This window comes from Rhincodon typus, chromosome 32 (genome assembly GCF_021869965.1).
Source record: "Rhincodon typus isolate 14 chromosome 32, sRhiTyp1.1, whole genome shotgun sequence".
Lineage (NCBI taxonomy): Eukaryota > Metazoa > Chordata > Chondrichthyes > Orectolobiformes > Rhincodontidae > Rhincodon > Rhincodon typus.
In genome coordinates this window covers 31290271-31310976 of record NC_063363.1, presented here as the reverse complement: position 1 = coordinate 31310976, position 20706 = coordinate 31290271, and the positions used below count along the sequence as shown (strand labels likewise).

At 40.9% G+C, this 20706-nt stretch overlaps 2 protein-coding genes across 9 annotated transcripts in view; one reads left to right on the top strand and one right to left on the bottom strand.

Moving 5' to 3' along the window:
• LOC109924137 (protein FAM118B) overlaps positions 1-12201 on the top strand; it is a 54901-nt gene extending 42700 nt beyond the window's left edge. For 7 of the 8 annotated variants that reach the window (XM_020524175.2, XM_048615393.1, XM_048615392.1 and 4 more), the window contains 3 exons: positions 5938-6223; positions 10152-10205; positions 11699-12201. In XM_020524175.2, coding sequence (XP_020379764.1) covers positions 5938-6223; positions 10152-10205; positions 11699-11742 — 384 coding nt within the window. In that variant the 3' untranslated portion in view covers positions 11743-12201. The remainder of the gene's footprint in view (positions 1-5937; positions 6224-10151; positions 10206-11698) is intronic. The other variant, XM_048615396.1, reaches the window with a different exon arrangement.
• Positions 12202-14256: 2055 nt separating this feature from the next.
• LOC125486710 (signal recognition particle receptor subunit alpha-like) lies at positions 14257-17922 on the bottom strand. Its single transcript, XM_048615391.1, has 3 exons — positions 17805-17922; positions 17213-17311; positions 14257-14760 (listed from the first exon to the last, which is right to left on the bottom strand). Exons 1-3 carry the CDS (start codon positions 17829-17831, stop codon positions 14632-14634), a joined length of 255 nt encoding a protein of 84 aa, XP_048471348.1. The 5' UTR covers positions 17832-17922; the 3' UTR covers positions 14257-14631.
• Between the last annotated feature and the right edge of the window lie 2784 nt (positions 17923-20706).

Below are 20706 nucleotides of genomic sequence, written 5' to 3'. Positions count from 1 at the left end.
GAATGTCTGAGAGGGTACAGAATATTCTGAAGGGGGGAGTGACCAGCAGAAGGTCATTGTGCATGTTGGTACCATAGGTAGGGAAGGGGATGAGGTTCTGCCGAGAGAATATAGGAAACTAGGCAGGAAGTTCAGAAGTAAGTCCTCGAGGGTAGTAATATCTGGACTATTCTTGCCATGTGCTAGTAAGAGTAGGAATGGGAGGATAGAGCTGATGAATGTGTGGCTGAGCGCCTGGTGCAGAGGGCAAGGATTCATATTTGGACCATTGGGATCTTTTTGGGGTAGAAATGACCTGAAAAAGAGGGGACGGGTTCCACCTAAATTGGAAAAGGGACTAATATCTTTGTGGGGAGATTTACTAGTGTAACTCAAAAAGCTTTAAACTCTTAAGGGTGGTGGTGGGTGAAGGAATGTTGACATCAACACCACCAAAGGGCCAGTGAGAAAACAGGAAAGGCTGAGGCAATACTTGACCTTCTGTTGGGAAATAACACAGGGCAACTGGCTGAGGTGTCAGTGGCGGAGCTCTTCGGGGTGAGTCGTCATAATTCTATTAGTTTCAAAATAGTTATGTAAAAGGATAGAACTGATCGAAAAGTTTTAAAGTTCTAAATTGGAGTAGGCCAATTCTGACAGTATTAGACAAGAAGTTTCAAAAGTTGATTGAGGCAGACTATTTGCAGGTAACAGGATGGTTGGAAGTGAGAGTCCTTTAAAGATGAGATAATGAGAGTTCAGAGACAGTATGTTCCTGTTAGTGTGAAGAGCAAAGCTGGTACGTGTAGGGAATGCCGAATGACTGAAGAAATTGAGGCTCCAGTCAAAAATGCAAGAAGGCATATGTCAGGTATAGACAACTGGGATTGAGTGAATCCCTAGAGGAGTATACGGGCAGTAGGAATATACTTAACAGGGAAATCAGGAGGGCAGAAAGGGAACATGAGATATCTTTGGCAAATACGGGTTAAGGAGAATTCAAAGAGATTCTATAAGTACATTAAGGGCGAAAGAGTAACTAAGGAGAGAATAGGATCCCTTAAAGATCAGTGTGGCCGGCAATGTATGGAAGTACAGGAGATGGGTGAGGTACTAAACAAATATTTCATGTAAATGTTTACTGTGAAGGACATGGATGCTAGGAAACTTGGGGAAATAAATAGTGATGTCTTAAAAAGAGTTAATATTACCAAAGAGGAGGAGTTGGAGTCCTTAAAAAACATAAAGATGGATAAATCCCTGGGACCTGATCAGGTGTTTCCCAGAACTTTGTGGGAAGCTAGGGAAGAGATTGCTGGGCTCCTTGCTGAGATATTTGTCTCATAGATAGCCACGGGTGAGGTACTGGAAGACTTGAGGTTGGGTAACGTGGTGCCATTGTTTAAGAAAGGCTGTAAGGAAAAGCCAGGGAACTATAGATCATTGAGCCTTATGTCAGTGTTGGGTAAGTTATTGGAGGGGATTCTGAGTAACAGGATTTATATGCATTTGGAAAGGCAAGAACTGATTAGGGATAGTCAACGTGGCTTTGTGCATGGGAAATCATATCTCACTAACTTGATTGAGATTTTTGAAGAAGTAACAAAGAAGATTGAAGGCAGAACGTTAGACATTGGATTTCAGGGAAGCGTTTGACAAGTTCCACATAGTAGACCAGTTAGTAAGGTTAGATCACATGGGATCAAGAGGGAACTAACTAATTGGATTCAAATTGGTTTTAAGGTAGGAGACATAGGGTACTGGTGGAGGGTTGCTTTTCAGACTGGAGGCCTGTGAAAAGGATTGGTGCTAGATCCACTGCTTATTGTCATTTATATAAGTGTCTTGGATGTGAATATAGGAGGCATGCTTTAGTAAGTTTGCAGATGACACCAAAATAGGTGGTGTAGTGGACAGCAAAAAAGATTAAATGAGTACTAAGGGACCTTTATCAGATGTGCCAATGGGCTGAGGAGTGGCAGATGGAGTTTAATATTGATAAATATAAGGTATTGTATTTTGGTAAGGCAAACCAGGGCAGGACTTATACTGTTGATGGTAGGGCCCTGTGGAGCATTGCCAAGCAAAGTGGCATGGAGTGCAAATGAATAGTTCCTAGAAAGTGGAGTCACAGACAGGATGGTGAAGGCGTTTGGCATGCTTACCTTCATTTGTCAGACATTATTTGCAGGACGTTGGTGAGGCCATTTTTTGAAAAATGCGTTAAATTCAGATCGCCTTTCTGAAGGAAAGATATTGCTAAACTTGAAAGGGTGCAGAAAAGATTTACAAGGACATTGCCAGGGTTGGAGGGTTTGAGTTAAAGGGAGAGGCTGAATCGACTGGGGCGTTTTTCTTTGGAGCGTCGGAGGCTGAGGGGTGACCTTATTGAGGTTTATAAAATCATGAGGGGCATGGATGGGGTGAATAGCCAAGGTCTTTTTCCTAGGGTGGTGGGGTCCAAAACTAGAGGGCATAGGTTTAAGGTGAGAGGGGAAAGATTTAAAAAAGACCTGAGGGATGACTGTTTCATGCAGAGGGTGGTGCCAGTATGGAACGAGCTGCTGGAAGAAGTGGTTAGGGCTGGTACACTTACAATATTTAAAAGATATCTGGATGGGTATATGAATAGGAAGGGCTTAGAGGGATGCGGGCCAAATGCTGGCAAACGGGTCTAGGTCAGATTGGGATGTCTGGTCGGCATAGATCAGTTAGATTCTGACTCTCGATCAAGGAATGGCTGAAGTCACTGGATGCTGCAAAGGCTATGAGCCTTGACAACGTCCAGTAAATACCACTGAAGATTAGTGCTCCAGAACTAGCTGTCAAGTTGTTCCAGTACAGTGGTCAGTGCATGCTGTTTGACTCTGAGTTACAAACTGAATCCATCTGGAAATGTGGAAAATTGGCTGATTTATGTCCTGTCACCGAAAAGTAGCACAAATCAAACCTGGCCGATTACTGGCCACATTCCAGGTGCAGGTTATTGATGCAGCAGCTGAAAATGTTCAGGCCTAGGACGTTACTGTGTATGGTGGGATGAATAGGATGTTTCAAGGTGTATTTTACCAGTCTTGTCTTATTTAAGTATATGCAGGGGGACCAAAGAACAGAATGATGTCTCTCCTCTGGCTCCAAGAACAATGGATATGGCAGTTTTTTTGTATCCTGGTACTACTTGGCTAATCTGTTGGTCAGGATTTACCCACACCCTGTACTTGTCCGGAAATGTTTGTGCTATATTAACCCTTTCATTACATTGAGGAACTTCTGCAGTGATGTGGTGTGGCTGAGATCATTGACCTCCAATAACTTTTTTACTTTGTGCTTTGTCTGTCTATAACCTGTCATTGGTTTATCCCCTATTTCCAATCGTCACCAGTTTTGCCAGGCCTTTGATTCTATACTCTGTCAAATACTATCTTGATTTCTAGAGCAGTCACCCTCCCACCCCTCTTGAGTTCAGATCTGTCTGTACTTCAACCAAGGCTGTGATGAGTTCAGGATCCAAGTAGGCCTGACAGAATACAAACGTTATCGCGAAGCAAGGTATTTCTTGATAGCACCTTCCATCACTTTGCTGAAACTTTGATTGAAAAATACACCTTGAAACGTCCTATTCCTCCCACCATACACAGTAATGTCCTAAGCCTGAACATTAGCCATGTTGAATCTGTTTTGCTTTCTGTGGACAGGACATACCTGAGCCACTGGAACAGCTTGGCTTAGGGGCATAGCTGACTTGCAACACAAGTCATCAATGCTATTTCAGGAAAGTTTTCTAGATCTATAACCTGTATCCAATGTCTTCACCTTTTTCGTGACATTACTTAGAGTGTATCAAATTGGCTGAAGCCTGGCATCTATGCTGCTGACTGTCTCCAAAGAAGGCTGAGATTGGTCATCCATTTGGCACTTCTGGTTTGAAGTATGCAAATGCTTCACTGTACACTTTGGATCTAATGTGCTGGGTTCTAGCATCTTTGAGGATGGGGATATTTGTGTAGTAAATTGTATAATTAGATGAAGCAGAACTGCAGAGCTTAGATCTGATCTGTTGGTTGTGGGATTGTTTAGCTCTGTTTATCGTATACTGTTTGCACTGTTTGACACGCAGGTAGTCTTGTGTTGTAGCTTTACCAAGTCAACACCATGTTCTGAGGTATACCTATGTTGCTCTTGGCATGCCCTCCTGCACTCTTTATGAAACAGAGTTGATTTCATAGCTTGATGATAATGGTAGAATGGGGGATATGCAGTCCGTGAGGTTACACATTGTGGTTGAATATGATTCTGCTGCCGATGCTGTGGATACTCCGTCTTGATTTGTAAGGTTTTTTCAAAATCTATCCCATTCAGCATAGTGATAGTGTATGGCACTATGATGAGTGTCCTCAGTGTGAAGGGACTGTGTGGTGGTCACACCTGAGACCATTGATGGGGGATTAGAAGAGGGTGGGTGAGGCTGCTCTTAAGAATGACTAGCAGCATAGTTCAGGTTTAATGGCCTGTTTCCATCCAGTAAACCTGGTGTAACTGATAACATTGTAATTGAAGCAGGATATTTTGATCTGCTACTGGATTTCTACGTACTTCTGCAATTCTTGTGAAGCAAAATCCATTTCATCCCAGATAAACTGTGCATCACAGAGCTGACATCTGTGGGATAATACATATAGAATAAATATATCAACTTTCTAGCTGATACATATTCTGACATTTGTTGATAGAAAACTTGGGAAAGAAGGAAGTTGTGGTTAGTTGTCCAACTAAATCGAATATCACATTTTAGCAGATGTACTCTATTTGTGACTTCATACTTGGGTCAAAGTAATACAGATCAGGAAAGGATTTTGAAAAATTGAGATAAGCACCCCCTAATGGTGCATTGATAAATCTGCTTGTGTGTTTTAAAGCCAGAGAAGACAAGTGAGTTGGCTGATCTCAGTCATGGCAGCAATTTTGTTGATGTAATTGATCTCAGCGTCCTCTGCTAAAGAAGAGGAATAAGGTCATAAAATTCACATAGCCCTGTTTTCAATCCAATGATTCATGCAAGAAGGTGCGTGGTTTTAATGAGGTAAAGATTTAGCATTTGGTGACAAAAACAGAAATTGCTGGAAAAGCTCAGCAGGTCTGGCAGCATCTGTGGAGAGAAATCAGAGGTAACATGTTGGGTTGAGTGACCCTTCCTCAGAACTATTTTGAGGAAGGATCACTTGACCCAAAACATTAACAATAATTTCTCTTCACAGATGCTGTCAGACCTGCTGAGCTTTTCCAGCAATTTCTGTTTTTGTCTCTGATTTACAGCATCTGCAGTTCTTCCAGTTTTATTTACTATTTCATAGTATCATAGAATACCTATGCAGTGTGGAAGCAGGCCATTCAGCCCACTGTGTCTACACTGACCCTCCAAAGAGCATCCCACCCAGACCAATCCCACTACCCTATCCCTGTAACCCTGCATTTCCTATGGCTAACCCACCTAGCCTGCACGTCCCTGGACACTGTGGGCAATTTAGCATGGCTGATCCACCCAACCTGCACGTGTGTAGACTGTGGGAGGAAACTGGATTATCTGGAGGAAATCCACACAGATGTGGGGAGAATGTACAAATTCCACACAGACAGTCACATGAGGGTGTAATTGAACCCAGGTGCACTAGACAGCAGTGCTGACCACTGAGCCACCATTGGTCTTGTGTTTTACCCACCACTGAATAGATAACTAACGTTAACCTTTGAGGTTGGTAGTGACGTGGGAAAGGACCTGGAAAGCACTTATGCACCAGCAGGAGCCATCAGAATAGAGGAGAACATAAACATATGCATATATGTTTGAACTTCAGTGAACGTTAACATTTGCAATTTGGTCTACATTATGTCCAGTAACAAAATCTTGTTTTCATATTATGGAGTCAGCGCTGTTAATGATTATGTTTTATTATCGAGCAGAGGGAAATTCAGAAACTATATGAAACCAAGGCCTTTGTCTTCCTCGGTTGTGGCCGGACTGTTGAGGACACAACGTTCCAGTCGCTCTTCCTAGAAGCAGTGAGAAACAAGTCTGACCTGGAACACTTCATGCTAGTGCGCAGAGATGATGTGGATGAGTTTAAAAAGCTTCGCGAAAACATGTTGGACAAAGGAATTAAAGTGATCTCTTATGGAGAAGATTATTTTGATCTGCCAGAATATCTTGAACGGTTAACAAACACCATCTGTGCACCAGGGAGACAAGGTATGTTGTTGGCAAGTTGAATAAGTGACTAATCCAGTAGCTAACAACACAAGTTATAAAAGATATTGGTACCATGTTATTTTGCAGGGAGAGATCTGGATGGTGATGTAGTTGGATGAATGCAGCATTCAGAATGGTATATATAGGGAAAATCAGCTTGGGTTCCTGCTCCTGCTTGCTGTTCAATGAATGTTTGGTGAGAGGGTGTATCTGAACATCAGGCTAGCCGAGACTAATTTGTGGGATGTAAATCCCAATGTTCAGCTTCCATGGACAAGAAGCCAGATTGGTAATCTGCTGAAAGATAGGACAAAGCTTGAATAAAGTGTTAGTTGTCAGATTTGTTGACAGAGTATGTTGAAAATTGTTCCCTGGAGATCTGTACTGGGGCCTCAACTTTTCACATTAAGTGACTTCTTTCTAAATCATTAGTAAATAATGAAAGAATTAGGGGTTGCACTTTTAGGTTTTAAGGTGATGTGAAGCCAGGAAGAGCAGTATGTTGTGAGGTTGTCTATTTGGGGTCTGAGAAAACTAAATCAAGATGTTTGCTTAGTTGCCGGAGTTGAGGATCTAGGGCAGGATAAGGGATTAGTGTATTCAGGTTCACACCCCCTAAAAACTGTCACACAGGTACAAAAAAGGGAACACCAAAAAGGTGACAAAATATGTTCTGATCCCAGATGAGAACACCAACTTACACTATGATCTAGTTTGCGACCACTAGCCTTTATTTTTAAAGTAAACAATAGGTGAAGTCCAGGCACTCTCAAATAACAATAAACTTTTTTTTAGTATTCCATGTTAGGACTGTGATACAATCTACAATACATGTACAGTACAGTTGTACCCAGTAATAATATGTGGTAAACCTTGGTAATAGACTGTGATCTAAGGCCCCACTGCAAACGTCAAATGGCAAATGTGATCAGGCTGTGTTTACGGATTTCTCAACAACTTGTCCACCCCAGATATTAATTCATGATGAGTCATTAAAGCTCATTAAATGTCACAAAGGTTTACAGTTCTTTATTTCCACTGATCTGTCCTCATTCTGTGGGAGACAATCTGTGGTCTGCTTCAGAGCTGCTCTTGCTCTGGTCAGTCACCTTCTTTTCCTGGATTCCAAAACTGCATTTCAGTAGTCATTCGCAACCATAATTCTAGCTCTTCTCTGACAGTTTGTTTCGCTAGCTAAAACTGCCTTTAGGTTTTACCCTGAGCTGTAATTTTGCTTAGTAGAATCCAGTATATGCAGCTTTTGGGCTCCCTACCCCTGCCTGCTGTATTGAAGTATCAACACTTGCAAGCTTCTTCCAAACCCCTCGTGGCTTCTCCAGCAAAGTGCCAACTTTCTCAGCTCCCAAACTCCAACACTTTGCTGTCTATCAATTTTTCGAAATTAGAATTTGTGTTATTCAGCTGTCTTCACAGCAGCACTGTTAACTGCAGTGCTTTAAAATGAAGTCTGCCTACCTGTGTCATACCTTCCCTCTGTTGCCTGCCTGTAACGCTGAACTCTTGTTTGTTGACTCCCAAACCGTCTTGAGTGACCTAATAAATCTTTTTCTATCTTGTCACCTAGCAGTGCTTAGAATTATCTGTTCTATACATGTTACTGTTCACAGATTGCAGGCTTGCGTTCTACAAAAAATGAACACCAGTAGAGGATTATAAATATTGGCATAGTGAGGCTGGAGTTGTATAGTGTTTTTGTCAGATCCCTTCTAGATTTGGGCAGGGAACCTTGAAATGGTCTTAATCTTGGAATGGATTCAACATAAATTCACCAGAATGATACCAGGAATTGAAGGTTTCAGTTATGAGAAAAGGTCATACGAGCAGGGCTTGGTATGCCTTGATTTATGATTATTAAGGAAATGTTCATCAAGAAATTTGGCTGGATAAAAACTGTCTTCTAGTTGGGGAATTTAGAATAAGTGCTGTAATATAATTTGAGCTTGGTCATTTAGCAAGAAAATGGTTGGAAGATACTTCGAACATTCCACTAATATTCAAGAATACAGGGAGGAATTAAGTATCGTCACCGTCACTAGCATTAGACAGACAAATGTGTTGTAGAATGACAGTGCTATAGAAGTCAGACCTAGGAGTTAGGTACATAATTCTTTTGAAGTTTGCATGACATATAGACTGAGTGCTTAAGAAGGTGTTCACACTCTTGCCTTCGTTGTTCAGACCTGTGGGTAAAGAAGTTAGGACATCATGTTGACGTTGTACAGGACATTGGTCAGGCTTCTTCTGGAATACTGTGTCCAGTTCTAGTTTCCCTGTTACAGGAAGGATATTATTAAGCTGGAGAGGGTTCAGGAAAGATTTACCAGGATGTTGCCGGGAATGGAGAGTTTGAGTTATAAGGAGATGCTGGATCGGTTGGGACTTTTTTCACTGGAGTATAGGATGCTGTCTGAACAGCATCCCACCCAGACTCAAACCCCACTACCCTATCCCTGTAACCCTGCATTCCTGCATTTTTCATGGCTAATCTATCTAGCCTGCACATACCTGGACACTGTGGGAAATTTAGCATGGTCAATCCACCTAACCTGCACATCTTTGGGAGGAAACCCATGCAGACATGGAAAGAACATGCAAACTCCACACAAACAGTCACCCAAGGCTGGAATCAAACCAGGGTTCCTGGTGTTGTGAGGCAGCAAGTGCTAACTACTGAGCCACTATGCAGCAATATATAGTTTTTTAAATTTATTTACCTCCATGTAAGTATGCTTGTTGCTCAAATGGCCACACAAAATGTCAACAGTTAATTCAGTCAATTTCTCCTCAAATACTCTGATTTACCGCAATGCCCAAGTAGTCAGTTGAGGGTGCGCGCGAGAAGGCTCTCTGCCGGTAAGTTTTATTTAAGGCAAAGTTACATTTTTATTTAAGTGACTTATGTTATAAATAAAATATAACATTTGTGTATAACCCCCATATTACATTTCTAATACTTTAGTGTGTGTTTTTACATTGATTATGTGGACCTCTTGATCAATTGGAGTATTTGGTCAACCGGCACTCTCCTAGTCCCATAGGTGCCAGATAATTAAAAAGTTTGCTGTACTTTTACATTAGTGAATCCAAAAATCATTTTGCACCAGTACAAACATGGCATTTCAGTTGTAGCTTAGGTAGTCTGTCCCTGACCACAGGAAAACAGCTTGACACTAGCTTTTCCATGAAGTGAGAATTTATAGATTTGTATTTTTTTTAACGTGGGGGCAGATGATGGGTCTTAGCATCATTACGAACGTGGGCTGTGCTGGGTTCAATAGTAATATATTTGTCAATAGTACCTTAATATTCCCTCACATTTCTTCTTAACTCAAGAATAGAAAAAACTGCTTTCAAATTAGGGCTAAATGTACGAAGCTTGATTTTTCTGTTTCATTGCCTGGGAGCAAGACTTTGGCCAGCCAGAAAAGGGTACCTGATGTGTGGACGTGATTGGCCTCAAGTTATTATCTGTTGAAATTAATGGGGAGACAATCGAGGGAGATTGCATCCTGACTGATATTCAGTTAGTAGTGAGCTTGGTACTAATGAAAAAAATCCAGGTCATAACGTGGATAACCTTGATGGCTGGTATGGGCAATCAGATGTCACAATGGTTTAATAAAGATTATGCTTCTTAACTTTGGGCTGGGGGTTGCTATCAGTGCAAATTACAAATGCTTTGTGCACTGCAGACCCATTCTGTGCCCAACTCCAGGGCACTTGGCGTTATTACCTAATTATTTAAGTGTTTAGTTTCCAAGAATGACTTCTTTCATCAGCTGAAATGTTCACTGAAAAAGCAATTTTAAATGCTAAATCTCATCCTGTAATAGAAGACTGCTGCTTGATATTATTACTTGGTTGTGTTTAATCTGCTTTACTCCTTTCCATTTCTTTCTGATTGAAGCATCCAATGTTGACAACATATTGAAGAATGGTCCTTTTACATTGAATAGCAAAGGTATGAATTCTGAGTTATCTTCACATTTTGAGTCCTTCATCTATCATGCTTTAGATCACACTTTATGCCATTTCTAGAGTAATAGTCGTAGAATCATACAACATAGAAAGAGGCCTTTCACCCACCATATCTATACCAACTGACAAATGCCAAATTACACTAATCCCATTCACTTGCATTTGGTCCATAGCCTGCAATGCCAGGGCATAGTAGATGCTGTTTAAATGTTGTGAATGTGCCTATCTCCATCACCCACCTCAGGCAGCATTTTCCAAATCTCTATCACCCTTTGTGTAGAATAAAAATGTTCTTGGATCTCCTCTTAAACCACTTACTTCTCACGTTGAACTTATGCCCTCTAGTCTTGGACACCTTTGCCAAGGGGAAAAGATCTCATGATCTGCTTGGGGGTCTCATAATTTTGTACATCTCAATTGGATCCCCTTGCCACTTTCTCTACTGCAAGCAAAACAAACCAAGCCTATCCAGATCTCTCCTCATAACTGAAACTTTCCATCCCAGGCAACATCCTGATGAATCTCCTCTGTATTCTCTCTAGTGCAACCATGGCCTTCCAACAGTGCAGCAACCAGAACAGCACATGGTATTCCATCTCATTCTGTGTTCTAGAACCTCATCATACTAAATGAAACCCCTGGCTACAATGTTTTTGTCCTCCGTGAATATAGAAGTGTTCACGTAAGACCTCACCCCTGTCCCCTGACTCCACGCACTGGTTGTCTTTTTGTCTCTAAAGGTCTCACTCTTACCCTGGTAATTCTCTTGTTCTTAATACACTTATAAAAAGCCTTTGGTTTTCCTTGATCCTGTAAACCAAAGATATTTTGTGGCCTCTCTTAGCCCTCCTTTATTTTTTAAGCAACTCCCTACACTCGCTGTACTTTTGATGGGCTTCCCTTTTTTAATGCACTGACATTTACTTCTTTCTTTTCTTTGTCAAACTCGCAATGTCTCTTGGCATCGAGTTCCCTGGACTTGCTGTCCTTCCCGTCACTCCTTGGAGGAACACTCTCTGGCTCTGGATTCTCACTTTATGACTTCTAAAAGACTCCCTCTTTCCAAATGTAGACTTAACTGCAAGTAGCTGCTCCCAGTCTGTTTGCCAGATCAGAATGTACAGGATGGTTCTCTAGCTGGAGTTTGGTGTTTGAGATTAGGGTTTGGATGGGTATCAGTCATTTAGACTAGAAAGTGAAGGAATTTCATCACTTGTGGTTCGGATTATTGAGCATGCTTGGGTCAGAGTTCAATAGGTTTTTGGAACCAGGACAATTAAAGAGTATAGGGAATGGAGAAATATTAAGTTAATGTAGAGGTTCTCACCACGATCTTATTAAATGATAGAGTAGGTTTGAAAGGCTAAATAACTTACAACCAGCTCATATGTGTACGGGGAATATCTATGTTACACATTGTAGGTATTATTATCTGTTGAAGCTGTCTGCTCAACAACTTTTGTTGCTTCTGCCCAGGCCAGAGAATGGAAACAGATGATGAGATAAAGCTGGGGAGATGAGTTCGGACTTGCCTTTCATAAGAGTGACTGTTGAAACACAGATGACAATGTTGCAGGGATACACAATAACTGACCACATGAAGAGGCCAATCAATACCTGTTACTGGCATTGAAAGTTAGAGAAAATGGCTCAAAAGAATGTCCTTGCTGTATTGAAAACACTCCCATTTTCTTCACTAAGTCAAACTTCTAGGCTTCACAGCCACCAATGTGTTTTTCTTTTGCTCATTAAAATGAGCTGTATTTTATGGACATCAATATAGTTCTCCCATACTTGACAACTCTTGCAATTGTACAGCTCAAGTTTTGATGTAGAAATTTTGTACTGTTGATGACTGACTTCTGTACAGATTATTTTATCATTAAAAATCATTATTGATGCATCTGTTTTAGAAATAATACTTTGGTATTTTGTTGATGTATATGTGTATGAAAAATGAATAGCATGTTTAAACACCATATGGGTCAAGAGGTCAAGGATCTTTTTCAATTTTCTGTGCATGTGTTCATGATTTATTAGGAGGGGACATGACCAGAGCCTAGTGGCATACAAACAAGGGTTAAGAGTGTAGAACATGTTGGCTTCTTCATAACTTGCCCTTTTGTCAGGGAGGGGTAATTCAGATACTGAAGCAGTCTGTGTTCAAATGCAACAAGATCTGGACAATATCCAGGCTTGGGCTGACAAGTGGCAAGTGATGTTTGTGCCACACAAACGCCAGGTTATGACCATCACCAATAAGAGACAATCTAACCACCACACCTTGACATTCAATGGTGTTACCATCATTGAATCCCGACTATCAACAGCCTGGGGGGTTATCATTGACCAGAAACTCAACTGGACTCACCACAGAAACACAGTGGCTACAAGAGCAGGCCAGAAGCTAGGAATACTGCAGCGAGTAACTTACCTCCCGACTCTTCAAAGCCTGTCCACCATCTACAAGGCGCAAGTCAGGACCGTGATGGAATACTCCCCACTTGCCTGGATGGGTGCAGCCCCAACAACACTCAAGAAGCTTGACACCACCCAGGACAAAGCAGCCCGCTTGATTGGCACTACACCCACAAGTATCCACTTCCTCCACCACTGACATTCAGTAGTAGTGAGTACCATCTATAAGATGCACTGCAGAAATTCATCCAAAATCCTCGGACAGCACCTTCTAAATCTATGACCACTTCCATCTAGAAGGACAAGGACAGCAGACATATGGGAACACCACCACCTCCAAGTTCCCCTGGAAGCCACTCACCATCCTGTCTTGGAAATATATCGTCATTCCTTCACTGTCACTTGGTCAAAATCCTGTAATTCCCTTCATAACAGCATTGTGGGTCAACCTACAGCTGGTGGACTGCAGCAGTTCAAGAAGGCAACTCACTACCACACCTTCAAGGGTAACTAGGGGTGGGCAAGAAATGCTGGCCAGCCAGTGACACCCACATCCCACAAATGAATTTATAAAAAAATCTGCATGCTATGCCACTTCAGAGAGAGTAAAAGTAAACTATTTAAATATCAAGTGTTGGCAAACCAGGTACAGTACTTTGCCTGAAGTGCACGAGTAAACCAGATAGGTTTCACAACAATCAATGCTACAAGTCATGGACACCATTACTAAGAGTAGAATTATTAATTTGTCAACACCTACCATTGTGGGATATGTACCTGAATGTCCAGGACTCTGGGTATCTTCAGCCCAGTTAGCAGTGTAAGTATGCCCTAATAAGATTCTGCAGTGGTTCTGGGGACCTGGGTTCAAATCCCACCATGGCAGATGGTGGAACTTGAATTCAGTAAATATCTGAAATTAAGAATCTAATGATGACCATGAAACCAATATTGATTGTTGGAAAAACCCATCTGGTTCACTAATGTCCTTTAGGGAAGGAAACTGCCCTCCTTACCTGGTCTAGTCTACTCCAGACCCATAGCAATGTGATCGACTCTTAATTAGGGATGGGCAACAAATGCTGCCTGGCCAGCGATGCCCTCATCCCGTGAATGAATAAAAGAATAAAGACCTGATACAAATAGTGCCCCAAAATATATGTCCATTGGAGACCAGGTGAAACTGGGGTTTATTCCTGCAAGCATGCATGCTTTTTTTTAAGTTTCCCAGTACTGTAATTGAACCTGCTTTTTTTGAATAGATAGTGAAATATATTTTCACAGGCATTGAGGAACTAAGTTGAAATGTTAAACCAATACTTTAAACAAATATTGATGGCAATATTCGAAATAATATTTCCTTAGTAGTACCAGACAGTAGAATCAGAACATACATAATAACTGGAATTGCAACTGTTTTGAGGTCAATTAGGCTGTTTTGTATGGGAGTCCCTTCTGTGTACAGACAGAATTGCCTTGGACCTCTGGCATTTGTTTTAATTATAGTATTCAAGTAAATCTTACTTCAGGCTGGTGCTGAATAAAATACTTTTTTTCCCAACAGTGTACAGAAATACTGGCATCTTGGAAACCCATAAAAAAATGGACACAACAACTGAGAATGCCACAGCTGACAATAATAGCAGCTTTATTTAATAAATTCTCTTTACAAGTTCTCTAATTCATAGGCAGCCAGTACTGAAGTTTATTGCACTAAGAATTAAAAGACACGGGTTTTTATAAAAGGAAAAGCAGTCGATCTCTTCAGTGATGTGGTAGTAGTTTTTGCTGTGCATCCATTTTTTTATAATAGCAAGTTGGAAGGGAATTGCAGCAGACTGATGCTGGAAATGTTGCAATGTGAACAGATGGTTTCAATGTATTCAACAACAATCCTTCAATATGCAGGGAACAATCAATCAGTGAGGGGCTGGAGACGGGTGATCCAGTGGCAGTTACGCTGCATTAAGACAATAGTGAAAAGCAGGTACTTAAGCCTTCATTAGAGCACTGACGACAGCCTTGGCATTAAGGCTGCGCAAGTCATTGTAGGTCTGTCCAGTTCCAACGAAAACTATTGGCTGGCCAGTGATGTAGGTCATTGAAATGGCAGCACCAACCTGAAACAACAGAAAAGTCTGTAAACCTTGGAGGTCAACTGAAGGGACAAGAGAGTGGGTACAATGATAATAGGTACTAGTCTGGCACTGGTGTTGGGAGCAATCAGATGACTTATAGCCATTATGCCCAATGGATTTTAATGTAGGCAAATGTCAGATCATCTGCTTTGGACTTAAGGTGATGGAACAAAATACTTACTACATAGTAAAAAGCTGGAACAATGAAAGTCCAAAGAGAATTGGGAGTCCATGTACATCAACTAAAATATCCTGAAGAGGCACAGAAAATACCAAAAAGGCTAATGGAATACTAGCCTTGACGAAGAGGATTAAAGTATGGAAATTATGCTGCAGCGATATTAGACAAGGTTAGAGCACAAGCTACATGCTCACTTTGGATCTGGTAATAATATTACCATCTACTGGTCCAGAGAAGATGACTTCAAACTCCACGCTAGGATTGATAAGGTATAAAAGCTATTTGACACTTCTTCTCATCTGAGGCAGAAGGCCTGGGTTCAAGACCCACCTGCTGCAGAGGTGGATCACAGCATTTCAGATTGATTTAAAGAAAACTCTAGAGCACAGCTGAGAGTACTGTGAACAGTTCTCTGGAGCTATGCAGCTTGGATTCACCTGAATGACATTTAGATTCCAAGAGTTAAATTAAAAGGAGAGATTAAATAAACCAGGGTTATATTCATTGAAATTTAGAATAGTTTTCAAGTTATTATGGGAAGAGAATAGGTAGAGAAAGACTTTCTGCAAGCTAGGATGAATTAGAACAGCCTTTATTATCACAGGCACTTGAATAAGTGCTGTGAAAAGTTTGTAATGTTATCTCTCAGCACCATCATAGATACAGGATACCTAGGTACGGATACTTTAAGTATGTTACAGAAATGAAATAGTAAAAACAAAAACCTAACATGGGAATACAGAGTGTAAAAAGTCCAGAATGATAATGAAAGAAAGAGGAGGCAGGGAGATTTAGACAATGTAAAACCAGAGCCAGTCCTTTCAGGTGTGAAATTAATAAATAGTTATTTTCACTGAAATTTAGAAAACCTATAGGTGACATTTAGGGTAGAGAAAGTTGAGGAGCTTAGGAATGGGTGGGAGAGGACACAATGTAAAAATCAAAGCCAGTCCTTTCAGGAGTTATGTCAGGAAATACTTTGCACGAACAATGTGGAACGCTTTTTCACAAAATCGCAGCTGATGCTAAACTGAGATGGATAAATTTTTTTAACAAAGGATGTCACAAAGGCAGGAATATGAAAAATATGGGTTAGATATTAACCATGATCTCACTGAATGATAAAACAACCAGGATTGACTAAATGGCCTCTTCCTGTTGTGATTTAGATCATTTCCTCTCACGCTGACCATTAGTAAATATAATGAATCAAGGAGATCATGGATAAGATTTGACATTTCTTTGCCACAAACAGCAGTATTGTCTTGATAGATTAGGTTTCTGAACCTTGTCTTTGGCCTCATTTATTTTACTGCATGTATAACAGAGCTGTGTGGACCATGTGTAAAGTTACAACAAAAATAAAACACCACATCGCAATTCCAAGTTATAAATTAGCAGTTTAAATTTCTGACCCTATTTCAGCACCAATATGAAACATTGGTTCAATGGTTAGAGTGTTTACAGAATGTCTCTGGTCCTGTTCGGAAGTAAAACAGGTAAAAACAGCCAAATAATAAATGTTTTGATTCCAATTTTCAAGCGTTAGAAACCTGTGACTAATGCCAGAGAACATGCCATGTAGGCTTTCTGGAGTTTTAGTGGTAGAAGGATTGAACTAGGTGGAAAAACTAAATCCATTTCTCCTGTACTTACAATCTGAATGTTTAACACTGTCTAATAAACATATGTAGATCTCACCTGCACTTCACTATCCAGGTCAACCTACACCAATTAGCATGAATTTGAGCAGCACGGTGACTCAGTTGTAAGCACTGCTGCCTCACAGCACCGGGAATCCGGGTTTGATTCCACCTTCAGGCAACTGTCTGTGTGGAGTTTGCACATTCTCCCTTTATCTGCGTGGGTTTTCTCCGGGTGCTCCAGTTTCCTCCCACAGTCCAAAGATATACAGGCTAGGTGGATTGGCCACGCTAAATTGCCCAAAGTGTCCAGAGATGTGCAGACAAAGATTAGCCATGGGAAATGCAGGGTTACAGGGATGGGATAGATGGGTGGGTCTGGGTAGGATGCTGTTCAGAGGGTTGATTGGACTTAATGGGCTGAATGGCCTGCTTCCACACTGTAGGGATTCTATGAATGAAAATCAGTTGAGAAATTTCTGTTTACATTTACACAAGATCATCATGGTGAGGCATTTGCAGCTTTAAAAAGTGAACAAAGAACTTGGTTAAGTCTCACTGCAGTTGTACCAAATTCTACTTAAAATACACATTGGTTCACGATTATTACCTTATCATCAATTGTATCAAATTTAGTCAGTACAATGCCATCAATCAGCCGTGGCTTCTCAGCCATTGAATGGTCAGCCAAAGCTTGGTTAAATTTTACCTGGGGGAAGAGAGTGGAAGAAGAGAGTCAGTACAGAGCACAAGTCCTCAGTGCTGGGATATTGCCTGGATTTCAGTAAAACATGTGAACTTGTTCCATTGTGGAAACAACATGGTAGGAATTACAGGTTCTGTTCTTCCAAGCCTGAATTGTGCCTGGGGAGAACATCGGGATATGTAGCACCACCATAAACTGACACTAGCTATGTATGTCACTCACAGTGGGCCAGTCACTTATCACACTGGCGTACATAACTGATGTAGTGAGGTCTGTCAATCATAAACGGGTACAATAGTGGTGGAAACAGCATTGAGGTGTAGTAGTGATTGGTACCAGTCTGTCACTGGCAGCTTAGGCCGAGATGCTGCATTACATACATCACACTCAAGTGTTCAATGAGGAAAAGCGTGGGCAAGTTCAAAATAGCATCCAGCCCCTCTTTGACAGGCAGCCAAATGAACATTAAGCTGCCCAATGAAGTTATGACGATTACCTGCTGCAGAGGCCAGGTGAGTAACATGCCTAGTCAAGTGTGATGATCAGGATTAATGCCACTCACGCTCTTTAGCATATCAGAACAAATTCACAGTGGCACTAAAGAAAATGAGGAAAGACAAGATTACCCAACATTGCTACACATCAGGTAAATGACCAAAGTACCAAAAGTATGGCGAGTGAGCCTGTTGCAAAGTTATTACTTGATTGTATCTCAGATATAGAAAGTGTACATTCAAGGCGCATAATCAAAAAGGTAGATTAGAAAAATTTGTCATTTCAATATTTTCCTTAGAGCAAGGTACCTCCAGCTGCTGCAAAGCCAAAACAGCTGCCTGATGCACAGTCACTTACTGGCACCTGGGCTAGACAAATTGAACTTGCACCCATTATTACAAGCAAATGCCAATGATGTCAAAAACCTTTCCCAGCATTTGTTCTGCCATAGTTATACCTCATCTTGACCAAGTTTTTGTTTAAATTGTTCCAAAATCACATGCCATTTTGCTTTGGACAACCATGCTTTTTAAACACTTAATCACTCCGGCCTTCCACTTGATCTCAAATGTTCTCTCTGATTCCCTCCTCATTCCTATCACTGCATCACCTACCATTTTCCTTCTTTCTCTACATGTATAAAACCTAACAAACACAGAAAATAGGAGAAACAAGACATTCAATCCTTTGACCCTACTCTGCCATTCCACATGATCACATCTGATCTTCTTATCCGTACCTTATTCCTTTTCTTTCTCCAAACCGTTTGACGCTCTTAGTCTCTAGTAATCTATTTCTTTATTTTATTTGCTGATTTGGCATCCAGTCTCCTGTGGTATAGCCTCCAGTATTCTGTGGTAGAGAATTCCATAGGTTGACGACCATCTAAGAGATTTCTCCTCCGTCTGAATGGCCTAACCCTGTATCCTGAGACTGTGATCCTTGTTCCAGAACACTGTCAGAATTTTTTATACCTTTCAATACGATTCAACCCAATCTCTCCTCATACAACAATTCTGCCTTTGCAGGTATCAGTGTAGTGGACCTCTGTTGTTCTCCCTCTAAAGAAAGGATACATTTGCTGAAATAAGGAGACTAAAACTGCACACAAAACTTCAATCTGCAATCTCACCAAAACCCTGTATAACTGCTATAAGACTTCCTTGTTCCTGTATTCAAATCCTCTTGCAATGAAGACTATTTGCCTTCCAAACTGTTTGCTGCATCTGCATGCTTGCTTTCAGTGACTAGTAACAAAAGGACAACTAGGGCCCTTTGTACATCAACATTTCCTGATCAATCACTATTTAAATAATAAAGTGCCATTGTTTGTCCTACTGAAGTGGATAACTTCACAATAATCCAAGTCACACCAAGTTGGCCATGCATTAGCTCACTCAACTTGTTTAAAACACCCTGGAGATGCTTTATTTTCTCCTCACCACTCAATCTCATCTAGTTGTGTCAAGCTGGTTTTCAACAAACTTAGAAACATTACATATGACTCCCCCATCCAAATCATTGACATACATTGTAGATAGCTTAGATGAAAGCACTGATCCCTGTGGTACCCTATCAGTCACTGACTTCCACTCTGAACAAGACCCATTTATCCTACTATTCCTGTCTGCTAACCAATTCTCAATCCATGCTAATTTATTAACACCAAACCCATGTGTTTGGATTTTATACAGTAACCTCTTAAGTAGGACTTCATCAAAAGCTTTCTGTAAATCCAAATACACACCTATTAGTTCTCCCTCATTTATTCTACTAGTTACGTCCTCAAAATGATTCTGATAAGTTTGTCAAACACTATTTGTCTTTCATAAATCCATGTTGACTTTGTGTAATCCTTTGGTATTTCCTAACTGTCCTGTTACAACACCCTTTATAATAGACCCCAGCATTTTGCCGACTACAGATGTTAGATTAGCTGGTCTATAATTCCATGTTCATTCCCTACCTCAAATTCCCAATTTATTCCAGTTCAAATAAACGGTGAGCAACAATAATTTTTTGTCTCCCCTCAGCTGCCTGATCTGATTATTTCTCAGCATTTTATATTTTCACCAAACAACTGAATTATTATGGTGTGGGAGGCCATTTGGCCCATTGTGCGCATACCAGCTCTCCAAACGGGCATTCTCCCGCCCTTTTCTTGAAACCCTGCACAGCACACATTCAATGTTTCTTTGGACACCTCAATTGAAACTCCCTCCACTAGACTTCCAGGCAGTGCATTCCAGATTTGAACCACTCACTGCATGAAAAAGTTTCTTCTCACATCAAATTTACTTTTTTTGTAAATATCTTTAAAATATGTTCCCAATATTCTTTATCCATTTGAGTAGGGACAAGTTCTCCCTGTTTACTCTGTTCAGGTATCTCATAGTTTTGAGAACATTATCAAATTTACTCTTAGCCTTCTCCTTTCCATGGAAAATGATCCCAACTTCACCAATGACAACAAGGTGCAGAGCTGGATGAACACAGCAGGCCAAGCAGCATCATAGGAGCAGAAAGGCTGACGTTTCGGGCCTAGACCCTTCATCAGAAAAGCTTTTCTGGAAGGCTCTAGGCCCGAAACATCAGCCTTTCTGCTCCTATGATGCTGCTTGGCCTGCTGTGTTCATCCAGCTCTGCACCTTGTTGTCGCGGATTCTCCAGCATCTGCAGTTCCTACTATCTCTGATCCAACTTCACCAATGTTTGTAACTGAAATTTCTCATCCCTGCAACCATTTTTGTAAGCTTTTTTTGCACTGTCCTCAATGCATTCATGTCCTTCCTTAAGTGCAATGCCCAGAACTGTACATACTTTTCCAGCTGAAGTTTAATCAGTGCCTTATACTTAACGTAACCTCCCTGTTCTTGAACTCTGTGCCATTATTAGTAAACCCG